Source organism: Piliocolobus tephrosceles, chromosome 4 (assembly GCF_002776525.5).
Source record: "Piliocolobus tephrosceles isolate RC106 chromosome 4, ASM277652v3, whole genome shotgun sequence".
In the NCBI taxonomy this organism is placed as follows: domain Eukaryota; kingdom Metazoa; phylum Chordata; class Mammalia; order Primates; family Cercopithecidae; genus Piliocolobus; species Piliocolobus tephrosceles.
Window position 1 is genome coordinate 109,981,598 of NC_045437.1, and position 12,891 is coordinate 109,994,488.

General features: G+C 43.9%; 1 protein-coding gene and 2 pseudogenes across 6 annotated transcripts in view; all 3 read left to right on the plus strand.

Annotated features, from left to right (window-relative positions):
• Nucleotides 1-5,634, plus strand: part of BTNL8 (butyrophilin like 8) — a 51,219-nt gene extending 45,585 nt beyond the window's left edge. For 3 of the 6 annotated variants that reach the window (XM_023193558.1, XM_023193557.1, XM_023193559.1), the window contains 6 exons: nucleotides 2,132-2,245; nucleotides 3,065-3,085; nucleotides 3,622-3,648; nucleotides 3,941-3,967; nucleotides 4,594-5,221; nucleotides 5,258-5,630. In XM_023193558.1, the coding sequence (XP_023049326.1) occupies nucleotides 2,132-2,245; nucleotides 3,065-3,085; nucleotides 3,622-3,648; nucleotides 3,941-3,967; nucleotides 4,594-5,221; nucleotides 5,258-5,306 (866 nt within the window). In that variant the 3' untranslated portion in view covers nucleotides 5,307-5,630. Of the gene's footprint in view, nucleotides 1-2,131; nucleotides 2,246-3,064; nucleotides 3,086-3,621; nucleotides 3,649-3,940; nucleotides 3,968-4,593 lie in introns of all 6 variants that reach the window. The other 3 variants (XM_023193553.1, XM_023193555.1, XM_023193554.2) reach the window with 2 other exon arrangements.
• Nucleotides 373-540, plus strand: LOC111527322 (annotated as a pseudogene).
• Nucleotides 5,635-6,129: 495 nt separating the features above from the next.
• LOC111527321 lies at nucleotides 6,130-6,505 on the plus strand (annotated as a pseudogene).
• Nucleotides 6,506-12,891: the final 6,386 nt, after the last annotated feature.

Below are 12,891 nucleotides of genomic sequence, written 5' to 3' on the forward strand. Positions count from 1 at the left end.
CATGATACTGATCTTGGCAATAATATTTTTGAATATGATATAAAAAGCATAGACAACAAAAGCAAAAATAGGCAAATGGGATTACATCAAACTAAAAAGCTTCTGTAGAGCAAAGAAAACAGTTAACAAGGTGAAGGACAATCCACAGAGTGAGAGAAAATATTTGCAAACCAAACAGCTGACAGGGGATTAATATACAAAATATATAAGAAATTCAAACAGCTCAATAGCAAGAAAACAAATAACCCGATCTTAAAAATGGGCAAAGGACCTAAACAAACATTTCTCAAAATTATATTTAAGTGGACAACAGGGAGGGTGTATGCTTGTGTTAACTCTCTTCTTCCACCTAGTTGCACTCCTGAGAGCAAGATGGGTCACCAGCAGCTGTACTGGAGCCACCGTGAAAATTCAGTCAGGGTCCTTCTCTTTCAAGTCTGCTCAAACCAGCACAGTCTGATCCGGAAATACGGCCTCAATATGTGCCGGCAGTGTTTCCATCAGTACGCAAAGGATATAGGTTTCATTAAGTTGGACTAAGTGATCTTCCTTGAATGGATTATCCAAGGCATCTACGCAATGAAAAACCACGATAGCTCTTTGCACATAAAATAAACATTAATAAATACATAAACGGACAACAGGTACATGAAGAAATGCTCAGCATCTCTAATCATTGTGGAAATGCAAATTAAACCACAATGAGATATCACCTTACACCTCTTCGAATGGCTATTATCAAAAAGATTAAAGATAAGTGTTGGCAAGGATGCTGAGAAAAGGAACTCTTGTACATTATTGGTGGGAATATAAATTAGTATGGCCATTATGGAAAACAGTATGGAGTTTTCTCAAAAAACTAAAAATAGAACTGCTCCATGATTCAGCAATCCTACTTGTGGGAATATATGAAAATGCACTGTAATCAATATGTTGAATGAATACCTGTATTACTCACAATTGCTAAATTCAATCTAAGTGTCCATCATCAGATGAATGGGTAAAGAAAATGTGATCTATAAATACAATGGAATACAATATTTAGCCTTTAAAAAAAGGATGGACATTTTGTCGTTTGTAATTCCAAGGATAAAACTGAAGGACATTATGTTAAGTGAAATAAGCCAAGCTCAGAAAGATGAATCTCTTGTGATCTGATATATGTCAAAGCTAAAAAAGTTGAACTCAACAATAGAGAGTAGAATGTTACCAGAGGCTGGGGCAGAGGGCAAGAGAGAATGGGGAGTTGTTGGTCAAAGGGTGCAAAGATTGAGATAGACAAGAGGAATATGTTTTGAAGTCTATTGAACTACAGGGTGACTGTAGTCAATAATAACATATTGTATATTTCAGAATAACAGAAAGAATACAATTTAAATGTTTCATCATAAAAATGATAAGTAAGGGAGATGATGGATTAATTAGCTTGATTTAATCATTCCACATTGTAGGCATGTATCAAAGAATCACACTGTACCCATTAATATGTATGAAGTTTGTCAGTTTAAATAACAGTAAAAGGAGGGAAGAGATATTTTTTCAGACAAGAAGATGCAAATATTTTAAGATATCAGTTCTCTCTGAATTGATCTATAGATTCAATACAATTCCATTCAAAATCTCAGCAGAATTTCTTAGAACTTGACAAGTCAATACAAAAATTTATGTTGCAGAGCAAATGGCCATGATTGCCAAGGCACAACTGAATTAAGAAGTGAGGAAAATTAGCCTAGTTTATACCAAAATATATCCCAGAACTGTGGTGATTAAGCCACTCCAAATTATTGGCACAAAAGTGGACAAGTAAACAAATGGCACAGAGCAGAGAGCCCAGAAACAAATCCAAACCTAAACAGAAAGCTTACTGGATCAGAGATGGCACTGCATGTACTAGTGTGGAAAGGAAGGTCCATTCAGTAAATGTTGGCACAGTCGTTATCTGTTGAGAAGAAAATTAAATAGAACCACTACTGCATTTCATAACAAAAATAAAATCAAAGTGTTAAACCTATAGGAGAATTTATAGAAACCTATTTCTTCCATTTTCAGGAACAAGGTGACTCCTTAAAGAAGAATTGAATTGTGTCCTTTGTTCACCGATAACTAAAATATCTGTGGGATTGTTTTTCAGATACCTTTTTCCAGCCTATACCATGGCCCCTGGCTACCAAAGTACTGGGAACACTCTGCTGTGGCCTACTTTTTGGCATTGTTGGACTGAAGATTTTCTTCTCCAAATTCCAGGGTAAGCGAGAGAGAGAAACATGGGCCAGCGACTTATTCATGGTTCCAGCAGGGACAGGATCAGAGATGCTCCCACATCCCAGCTGCTTCTCTTCCTGTAGTCCTAGCCTCCAGGGGCCCAGGCCCAAAAAAGTAATCACCCTTCTGTAGGGTATTCGAACATCTCTTCCTCTGCAAATATCAACTGCGACAGGCCCTTGCTACTTCATTTAGGCCAAATAATAAGGGGATGAATGATTTTCAGTACCTATAGAGCCTGGATAATTTTCCATGAACACCACCAAGACTCCGATTTAAAAGTTTTAATGTTAAAAAAAAAAAAAAGTTTTAATGTGGCCAACAAATTCATAAAGGAAAAAGTCAAAGTGACTGACAATAAGATAAAATTATATTCAGTCTCAATAAGACTTTTCACCCCCAAAACCAATTTCTTCCTCCTTGGGAGTGACACTTCCCCCTGGGGATGAGGCCGCTCCCGCCTCCCCTCCCAGCCGCCTCCTCCCATCTCCATCCCCACCTCCACAGCTGCCTCCTCCCATCTCCATCCCCACCTCCACAGCCGCCTCCTCCCATCTCCATCCCCACCTCCACAGCATCCCAGCTGTTGTCCCTCTCCTTAGCATGAACCTTCCCGATCTCTTGCTCCCCCCAAGACAGCTACACTCCGTGCAGGGGCTGCGGAGACGAGCACATGTAAGTGTTCTAGGAGAGGCCCTGCCCTTCACACCTGCAGCTTGTCCCACCTGTGCAAGCAGCCAGGGTCATGTTTGTACCTTGCACACTCCTGTGTCCACCACTGAATATACTGTTTCTGTTTCAGGGAAATTCCAGGCAGAATTGGGTAAGTGTGTGTCACGTCCTGAGCCTCCCACACATGGTTCTCCCGGGTCCCTCCCTGATCCACAGCGTGAGCCTCTGGAGACCCTGGCTCCAGGCTGGACAGGAAGTACCAGCAGGTGGAGGAGAGCAGCTGCCTCGCTGTCTCCACCCACTGCTAATGAGGTGCCCCTCAGATATCTGGAGGGCTTAGGATAGGCCTCAGGGCCTGGAAGTCCCCGTCTGTGCCTGTTGCCCATTGGTCTGCTGTGTGTGTGGTGGGGGGAGGTGTTGATCACGAGCTCTGAGGGTGTGTGGACCACAGGGAGGAACCTGAGAAAAATTGGTGGGTGATCCTCAACCTCCCTGGCCTGATGCTTTGAGACTTGTGTCAGTCCTGTGTCAACCACCAAATCGTCTGCTTTTTGTTTGGTGGAAACTGCAGGATAAACTGGGTGAGAGCGTTATCACATGCAGGGCTTTCCTCCCACGCTCCCCTTGGGACCCCACTCTGTGATGTCAGCCTCTTATGTGTGTTTTGTTTTTGTTTTTGTTTTTCAGACTGGAGAATAAAGCACAGACAGGCAGGTAAAAGAAAATATTCCTCTTCCCACATTTATGACTCCTTTCCAAGTCTCTCGTTTATGGATTTTTATATCCTGAGGACCATGGGTCCCTGCAGAGCCAAGCTTGTGATGGGAACTCTGAAACTGCAGATTCTGGGGGAGGTGCATTTTGTAGAGAAGCCCCACAGCCTTCCTCAGATCTCTGGAGGGCCCACGACACTCAAAAAAGGTCCTAATCCTTGGTCTCTCCCTTCTCCCTGAGCCATGTTTCCCACCTGAGCACTGAACTGCCTGTTCTGTCTGCTTGCTTTCAGAATTGAGAGATGCCCGGAAACACGCAGGTACCAATGCCTGGTCGGGTGACGGTGGGACAGAATCTCAGGTGGACATGAGAGGGCGAGCTGAAGAGGGACAGATACAGGAACACAGAGTGATGCTGAGACCCATCCTGCCTGCAGATGGAGAAACTGGAATGCTTGATAGCTCCCAAGAGTGCAGTGCCCCCAGACACACTTCTTCCCCTGGGTCTAGAAGGGGAGAAGACAAGGGCTGGGAGATAGGGGGAGTCTTTAGTACAGTTTCAGGGAATTGAGGGCACTAGTGACTGGTCAGAGGTCTGAGCTGGGGGAAGGAAGTGAAGTCAGGCAGAAAATTCTGAGTGGGAGGAAGTTAGATAGTGGGGTCCCTCCAGCTCTTATGAAACAAATAGTTTTATGTGTGAAGGGACAGTGGCAGGGTTGGGTGATATGCCGAGATTGGGATGTCACATTGGAACATTTCCAGACGTTGATGGGTCCTCCAGGCTGCACTGGTGATGAGAGACTCTGAAAGGCAGTGTCTGAGGGAGGCTCAGGTCCGGGGCCTCACCTCTGCCACCCGGAGCCAGTCTGCAGCGGGAGGGTCAACCTCTTGTTCCAGCCCAGATTTCCTCTTCAGTAACTCACGCTTCCTCTCTCCCCCACCCCAGTGGAGGTGACTCTGGACCCAGAGACGGCTCACCCACAGCTCTGCGTTTCTGATCTGAAAACTGTAACCCATAGAGAAGCTCCCCAGGTTATGCCTCACTCTGAGAAGAGATTTATAAGGAAGAGTGTGGTGGCTTCTCAGAATTTCCAAGCAGGGAAACATTACTGGGAGGTGGACGTGGGACACAATAAAAGGTGGTACGTGGGAGTGTGCCGGGATGACGTGAACAGGAAGAAGAAGGTGACTTTGTCTCCCAATCATGGGTACTGGATCCTCGGATTCATTGCAGAACATTTGTATTTCACGTTAAATCCCCGTTTTATCAGCCTCTGCCTCAGGACCCCTCCGACACGAATAGGGGTCTTCCTGGACTATGAGTGCGGCACCGTCTCCTTCTTCAACATAAATGACCAGTCCCTCATTTATACCCTGACATGTCGGTTTGAAGGTTTATTGAGGCCCTACATTGGGCATCCATCCTATAATGAGCAAAAGGGGACTCCCATAGTCATCTGCCCAGTCACCCAGGAATCAGAGAGAAAGGTCTCTTGGCAAAGCGCCTCTACAATCTCAGAGACAAGCAACAGTGAGTTCTCACAGGCAGCCACGCCCTTCCTCCCCAGGAGTGAGTTCTCCTCACAGGCAGCCACGCCCTTCCTCCCCAGAGTGATGCGTAGGATGAATCACACCTCACATTCATCTTTAGGATACTAAGGTTTGTCTCCCAGATCCGAAGTCCCGCAGCGGCCAGCCAAGGTGGCTTCCAGATGAAGGGGGACTGGCCTGTCCATATGGGAGTCAGGGGTCATGGCTGCCCTGAGTGGGGAGGGAAGAAGGCTGACATTAGATTTAGTTTCCTCTCACTCCATCCAGCTAAGTGATGTTGAAATAGTCACCACCTCTCAGGTGAGGAACAGTCAGGAATTCCCATCTCACAGGCCGTGGTGTAGATTAAGTAGACAATGAATGTGAATCATGCTTAGATCTTGTTGATGACAGAGTGTATCCTAATGGCTTGTTGATTATATCACACTTTCAATAAGGTCTTTGCTTGTTTCTTTCACATGAATTTATTGTTCCCTATTTCAAATCACCCATGAAACAGGCACCTGCTCTGTGCCAGAGCCAAGGAATTATAGGGAAGGGGGCACTTCCATTTCATTCTATAGAGCCCACATTACCTTCATACCAAAACCAGACAAGGACATTACAAGAAAAGAGAGGAAAACTACATGTCCATATCCTCCATGAACTTAGAAACAAATATTATAATTAAACTTTTAGCAAACTGAATCCAGCAATACATTCAAAGAATAATATATCACTACCAAATGTGGTTTTTCTCATATGTGGCTTAATATTCAGATATCAACCAGTATAATTAACCACATCAACAAACTGAAAAAGAAAACGATACGATCATTTCGACAGATGCAGGAAAAATTACACCTGTGAGCAAAGAAGCCACACAGATGACAAGCCATGAAAAGACACTCCACGTCACCGGCAGGCCCAAGAAAAGACGCTCCACGTCACTGATGGGCCCACGAAAAGACGCTCCATGTCACTGGCAAGCCCACGAAAAGATGCTCAACATCTTTTGTGCAGTGTCAGCTGTTGTGAGGACAGCCAGGCATCCACGCAACAGGTGCAGCAGTGCACTGAGCACTGCCAAGCACCTCTGACTCAAGCCTAGGCCTTGGTGACCAGCGAGCTGGAGACGTTCCGGGACCACCTGGCCTGGTGCCTCCTGCGTTGCTGTGACAAAGCTGAAGATTCAAGCAGGGAGTAAGGAGCTTCAGCTGAAGCAACCCCTGGACGGCTGAGTGACCAAGTGTGTGGATGGCCACGTACACCTCATCCCGACTATGAGCAAGGAAATCAAAGAGTCTCTCTTATCCTCTGGGAAATAAAAGTCTTTGCCAGTGGCCCTCACAACAGCTGACACTGCAGTGGAACATGAGGCCACCTGGGAGGCCAGGAGCCTTTGCCTTTCTGGTCTTTCACCTTGGCCACGCCTTGGCTGAGTCTCGGGCTGCTCACCTGGATCTACTGGATATTCTCTGTCCAGACTCTTCACCACAGAGTCCACCACCTCCTGCACCCACAACAGCTGTGTGACGACCCTTCACTGCACTTCCGAAGAGTTCATTTTTTTTTTAACAGGAATGGGAATTTTAGTCTTTTAAGCAAAGTTTATGAAGGAAGAAATTAAGAATGGCAACAAGTGAAAGGCAAATGTCACTTTCCTCTGGACACCGGGTCTTTTATGTTTCAGTCCTAAAAAGTGAAATGAAAAAAACTAGTGCTAAATTGGGTCAGGGATATTCCAGGAGAGGGTTTTAGACATCATGTTTCATGTGGCAGCAGGGATCTCTCTTGTAACAAGCCAGAGCCCTCCACAGTACCAAATTCTTCTTGCTACACAGGGACCACCAGGCTGGCAGGTTAGATCTGATGGCGTTTGAGGAGAGGTGTTTCTGTTTGTTGCCACATCCTGTTTCCCAAAGTGTCACCACACCATTTCCCATAAGCTGTCACACAAAACCCATGAGGTCACTAACTTGGGGAAAAAAAGTTTTCTGGGTCTTTGTTTTCTTGATTTTGTGTAATGTATACGTGGAATGAAAGTTGATTTTAAGGTGTAGAATTGGGAGGAAGAGTAGTTTGGATAAGAACTTTGAAAGGTTCCTCGTGGATACTCTTTCTGCCAATCAAGATGTGGATGTGCAGTTCTTCTGCAAATTATTACACATTGCATCTTTCAACCTGGAGACCATGCAAAAAACACAAGAGACAACACAAGAGGTCACACTAATTATGGGAAGCAGAGCTTCCCTCTTACTGGCTAACAGGCCTTGAGGCTGCCTGGAGCAAAATGACAAGAAAATCTTACAGCAGCACTTTTCCCCTCAAAAAGAAGGGGGGTTTGACTGTGATATATACTAGTATCCTGGAATGAATAGTAAAAGAGGAGCTGTTGGCTACTTGCTTATAAGAGAGTTAGGATGCACTGAATTTGGAAAAACCTGGTTTTCATAGAACAGAATACAATGAAAGCCTAGACCCAGCGTTGCTTACTTAGCCCCCTGAATTAACAATTGAGACAAACCTCTGGCAACAGGAAGTAAGGGAGGGAGAAAAGTAAGCAACTTGGGCTAGGATGGGCTGTGACTCCTTTAGAACATAGGAGAGGCAGCCCCTACTACCAAATGCCATTTTTGCCTGGGGCCTTTGTGGCATCCAGTGTTCCTGCCCCAGCATGGCATCTTACTGTTTTGATAGCAAACTCATTGTATTTTTACCAACTTAATACTTGAAATGATAATATAGCCTGTCGGTTCGCTGTTTTCAGGCTGTGATATATTTTCCTAGTGGTTTGATTTTAAAACTAAATGAAGTTTAATTTGCTCCCTCCCCTCAATGAACTATTCATGCACACAACATTGATGGAGTTCAAAATAACTACTCCCAGTGAAACAAGGTAGACAAAAAAAGAATACAGTCTGTGTGATTCCATGTATATGAAACGCGAGAGAATGCAAACTAATCTACAGTGAGAAAGCACATCAGTGGTTGCTTGGAGGGGAGGGAGAGGCGGGAGGAAGGCACAAGGATGCTTTTGGAAGTGAAGGTATATTCACTATCTCGATTGTCACTTTGGTGGTGATGGATTATGGACATATTCATAAATCAAATATAATCAAATCGAACACTTTAAATGTGTACAGTTTATTTTATGTCAACTATACCTTAATAAAGCTGCTTTTAGAAATATTAAACACCACGACCAACAACAGCCAACAGCTATTGGGTTGGAGATATTACAGGAGAGCGTTTTAGACCTTACGTTTCATGTGGCCAGTGCTTGTGCTGGCAGCAGGGATCTGCCTTGTAACAAGCCAGAGCCCTCCACGGTTCCAAATGCTTCTTACTACACAGGGACCACCGGGCTGGACAGAGAGAATATCCAGAAGATCCAGGTAAGCAGCCTGAGGCCCAGCCAAGGCGTGGCCAAGGAGAAAGACCAGAAAGGCAAAGGTTCCTGGCCTTCGAACCTCATCCTTTGAGTGCTATGCCCATGTTTAAAAATGTATGCTTTAAAGAGCAGTTCTAGGTTCATAGAAAAGTCACATGGAAAGTACAAAGAGTTCCCATATACCCTCTGCCCGCACAGGTACATAGCTCTCCCTACTGTCCACATCCCACCAAGAGTGGAACATTGTAACTATCAATAAACCTATGTTAACACCTCATTATCACCCAAAGTCTGCAGCTAACATTAGCGTTCACTCTTGGTGTTGTACATTCTTTGGGTTTTGGCAAATGGATAATGACATGGATTTATCATCACTGCATCACACAGAATGATTTCTTTGCCCCCAAAATCCTCTGTGCTCTGCTATTCCTGCTTCCCTCACCACTAACCTCTGGAAATCACTGGTCTTTTTACTATTTCCAGAGTTTTGCCTTTTCTGGAATGTCACATAGTTGGAATCATACAATATGTGGTCTTTTTAGATTATTTTCTTTCACTTTATAATATGAACACTCACATTTTTAAAATCACAGTAATATGCCTGATACACTACTATTCATTTATTGATTTTATGTAATGTCCAAGTCTGTGGGTACTCAGGTACCTGAGCGTAGACAGTGTCAAGAGAGGGAGAGGGATGTGCTTCTTAATGCAGCATCTGCTGAATGAGAAGAGGTGGCTGCCAATGTTCAGTCCCTTCTGGCCTTAGCCCAGGGAGCTTGAGGGTGACTGAAGTGAAAATCCACAGGTCTTCCACAGTCCCTTCTCCCTAGCGCTGGGAGAGTGTGTCTTAAAGCAGCTATAGATGGAATACTACTTGGTTAAAAAGAAGGAACAAGCTATTGATACATGCAACATTTTTGATGTATCTTGAAGGCAGTATATTCAGTGAAAAAAGTCCATCTCACCAAGTTACATAGTATATGACTCCATTTACATAATATTCTCAAAATCACAAAATCATAGAGAGGAAGAAAAGTAAGTGGTTTCCAGGAATTAGGAAAGAGGGGAAAGGTGTGTGTTTTAGTCTGTTTTCACACTGCTATAAAGAACTACCTGAGACTAGGTAATTTATAAAGAAAAGAGGTTTAATTGACTCAGTTCTGCATGGCTGGGAAGGTCCCAGGAAACTTACAATCATGGCAAAAGGCAACGGGGAAGCAAGGCACGTCTTACATGACGGCAGGAGAGAAAGAGAACAAGGTGGGACCTGCCACACGCTTTTAAACTGTCAGATGTCATGGAACTCACTATCATGAGAACAGCATGGGGGAACCACACCCATGACCCAGTCACCTTGCACCAGGTCCCTCTTTTGACACATGGGGATTATAATTTGACATGAGATTTGGGTGGAGACACAGAATCACACCATATCAGAGTGATTTATGGATGCACATTGAGGGAGGTTTTCAACAGTGATGGAAGAGTATGTTTTTTCCTTGAGACAGGGTCTTGCTCTATCTCCCAGGCTGGGGTGCAGTGGTTTAATCACAGCTCACTGCAGCCTCCAATTCCCAGGCTTGAATGATCTTCTCACCTCTTCCTCCTGAGTAGCTGGGACCAAAGGCATGTGCCACCATGCCCTCTACTTTTTTAACTTTTATTTTTAGTAGAGATTAGGTTTTCCTATGTTGCCCAGGCTGGTCTCAAACTCTTGGGCTCAAGGGATCCTCCTCCCAAAGTGCTGAGGTTACAGGTGTGAGCCACTATGCCTGGTTTGGACCAGTATCTTGTTTATGATGGTGGTTACTTGAATCTATATATCTAATAAAATTGCACAGAACTACACGCACGTGCCTGTGCGCGTGTGCATGCACACACACACACACACACAAATGAGTGCATGTAAAAACTGGTAACACGTGAATTAGGCCTGGAGTCTAGTTAACATATTTATACCAATATCAACCTCCTGGTTTCGATATTGTGCCATAGCAAAGCTGCATAAGATATTGCCATTGCCTTAATTAAAAAAAAATTGTTAACATTGGAGAAAGCTTGGTGAAGGGTACGCAAGACTCAACAATTTTTGCAATTTCCTGGAAATTTATACGACTGTTTCAAAATAAAACAAAAATTTGTAAAGTAGCTTTAAAAAAACAACATTTATTTGGCTGGGCATGGTGGCTCAAGCCTGTAATCCCAGCACTTTGGGAGGCCGAGACGGGCAGATCACGAGGTCAGGAGATTGAGACCATCCTGGCTAACATGGTGAAACCCGGTCTCTACTAAAAAATACAAAAAACTAGCCAGGTGAGGTGGCGGGCGCCTGTAGTCCCAGCTACTCAGGAGGCTGAGGCAGGAGAATGTCATAAACCCGGGAGGTAGAGCTTGCAGTGAGCCGAGATCCGGCCACTGCACTCCAGCCTGGGTGACAGAGCGAGACTCCGTCTCAAAACACCAACAAACAAACAAAAAAACACATTTATTTCAAAATGAAGTTGGGTTGTTGAAATAAATAAATGTGTGTGAAACAGAGTTTCAGAGACTCAACTAGTATTGGCCCACATCAAATGACAATGAAATAGAAGATTTAAAAAAAACTTCTGTCGCTTCGAATATCAGAACAACTATCTTCAACAAATCAAAATTGAATGATGCCATTAGCTATGCCATCCAAACTAAATAAGGACTAAAATCATGAATAAGAAACTTGGAATAACAGGTGATAAAGTTAACATTAATGTAACATGGTAGACTAGAAACGGTAAGTGCCAATATAATGAATTCCCCCACAAAACATCCTAACCACCAAGTTAGTTTTCATCATAGAGATGATTAAAATAAACTAAAGCGCTACAGACAGGAGCACCAGGCCCAGTGGCTGCTGCTCAGGCCCAGGCTGGTGTCAGGGGCCAAATCTTCGCAACATGGGCTTTTAGAAGCTCTGGAGAGCCTGCCTCCTGGTGCAGCCATTGAGCTTCCCACCTTAGGAGAGCAGTGAGAAGCAGGACGGTGGGGCCCAAATCAGGAGCTAAGTGCCCCCACTGTGCCTGGGGAAGGACGCAAGGCTCCTGAGGCACCTCAGGGAGAGGAAGCAGAGCGGGTTGTAGTCGATGAGCTGAGTCCAGGGGCCAGACGGACAGAAGGAGCCGAGGGTCTAGGAGCATGTAGGAGAATGGTTATAAACAGCTAATCAACATATGCATTCCATCACATACTTACCTTTTTTGTGATGAGAACACATGAAATCTACTGTTTCAGTAATTTTCAAGAATACAATACATTGTTATTAACTATAGTCACCAGGTTGTACAATAGATCTCTTAAACGAATTCCTCCTAACTCAAACTTTTTACCTTTTGACCAACATTTCCCCAAACTTCCCACACACTCAGCCCCTGGTGAGCACCATGCTATTTTTTACTTCTGTTAGTTCAACTTTTCTAGACTCTACATATACATAAGATCACGCAGTATTTCTTTTTCTGGGCCTGGCTTATTTCTCTTAATATACTGTCCTCCAGGTTTATCTACGTTGTCACAAATAACAGGATTTTCTTCGTTTTAAAGGTTCATACTACTTCATTGTGTATCTGTATACATACATATTGTCTACCCACACGTACATACACATACAGAATGTTTAATAGTTTCTTTAGATAAATGTTTTTGTATATACACCACATTTTCTCTTTCTTTTCTTTCCTTCCTTCCTTCTTTCCTTCTTTCTTTTTCTTTCTTTCTTTCTTTTTTTGAGTTTCACTGTTGTCAGCCAGGCTGGAGTAAAATAGCTCACCACAACCTCCGCCTCCTGGGTTCAAGCGATTTCTCCCGCCTCAGCCTCCCAGGTAGCTGCCATAACAGGCACAGGCCACCATGCCCAGCTAACGCCTGTAATCCCAACACTTTGGGAGGCCGAGGCAGGTGGATCATCTGAGGTCAGGAGTTCAAGACCAGCCTGGCCAACATGGTGAAACCCCATCTCTACTAAAAATACAACATTTTCTTTATCCCTTTATGTGTTTACAGACACCCGGGTTGATTCCATTTCTTGGCTGTTGTGGATAATGCTGCAATGTACATGGCAGTGCAGCTCTCTCTTCAATATACCAATTTAAACTCCTTTGCATATACACCCAGGAGTAGTATTACTTACTGAATCATAAGGTGGTCATATTTTTAATTTTCGGGAGAATCTCCATGCTGTTTTTGATAATGGCTGTACTAATTTACATTCCCACCAACAGTGTGCAAGAACTCTCTTTTTTTCACATCCTTCACACTAATCTTTCATCATTTTGATAATCGCTATTC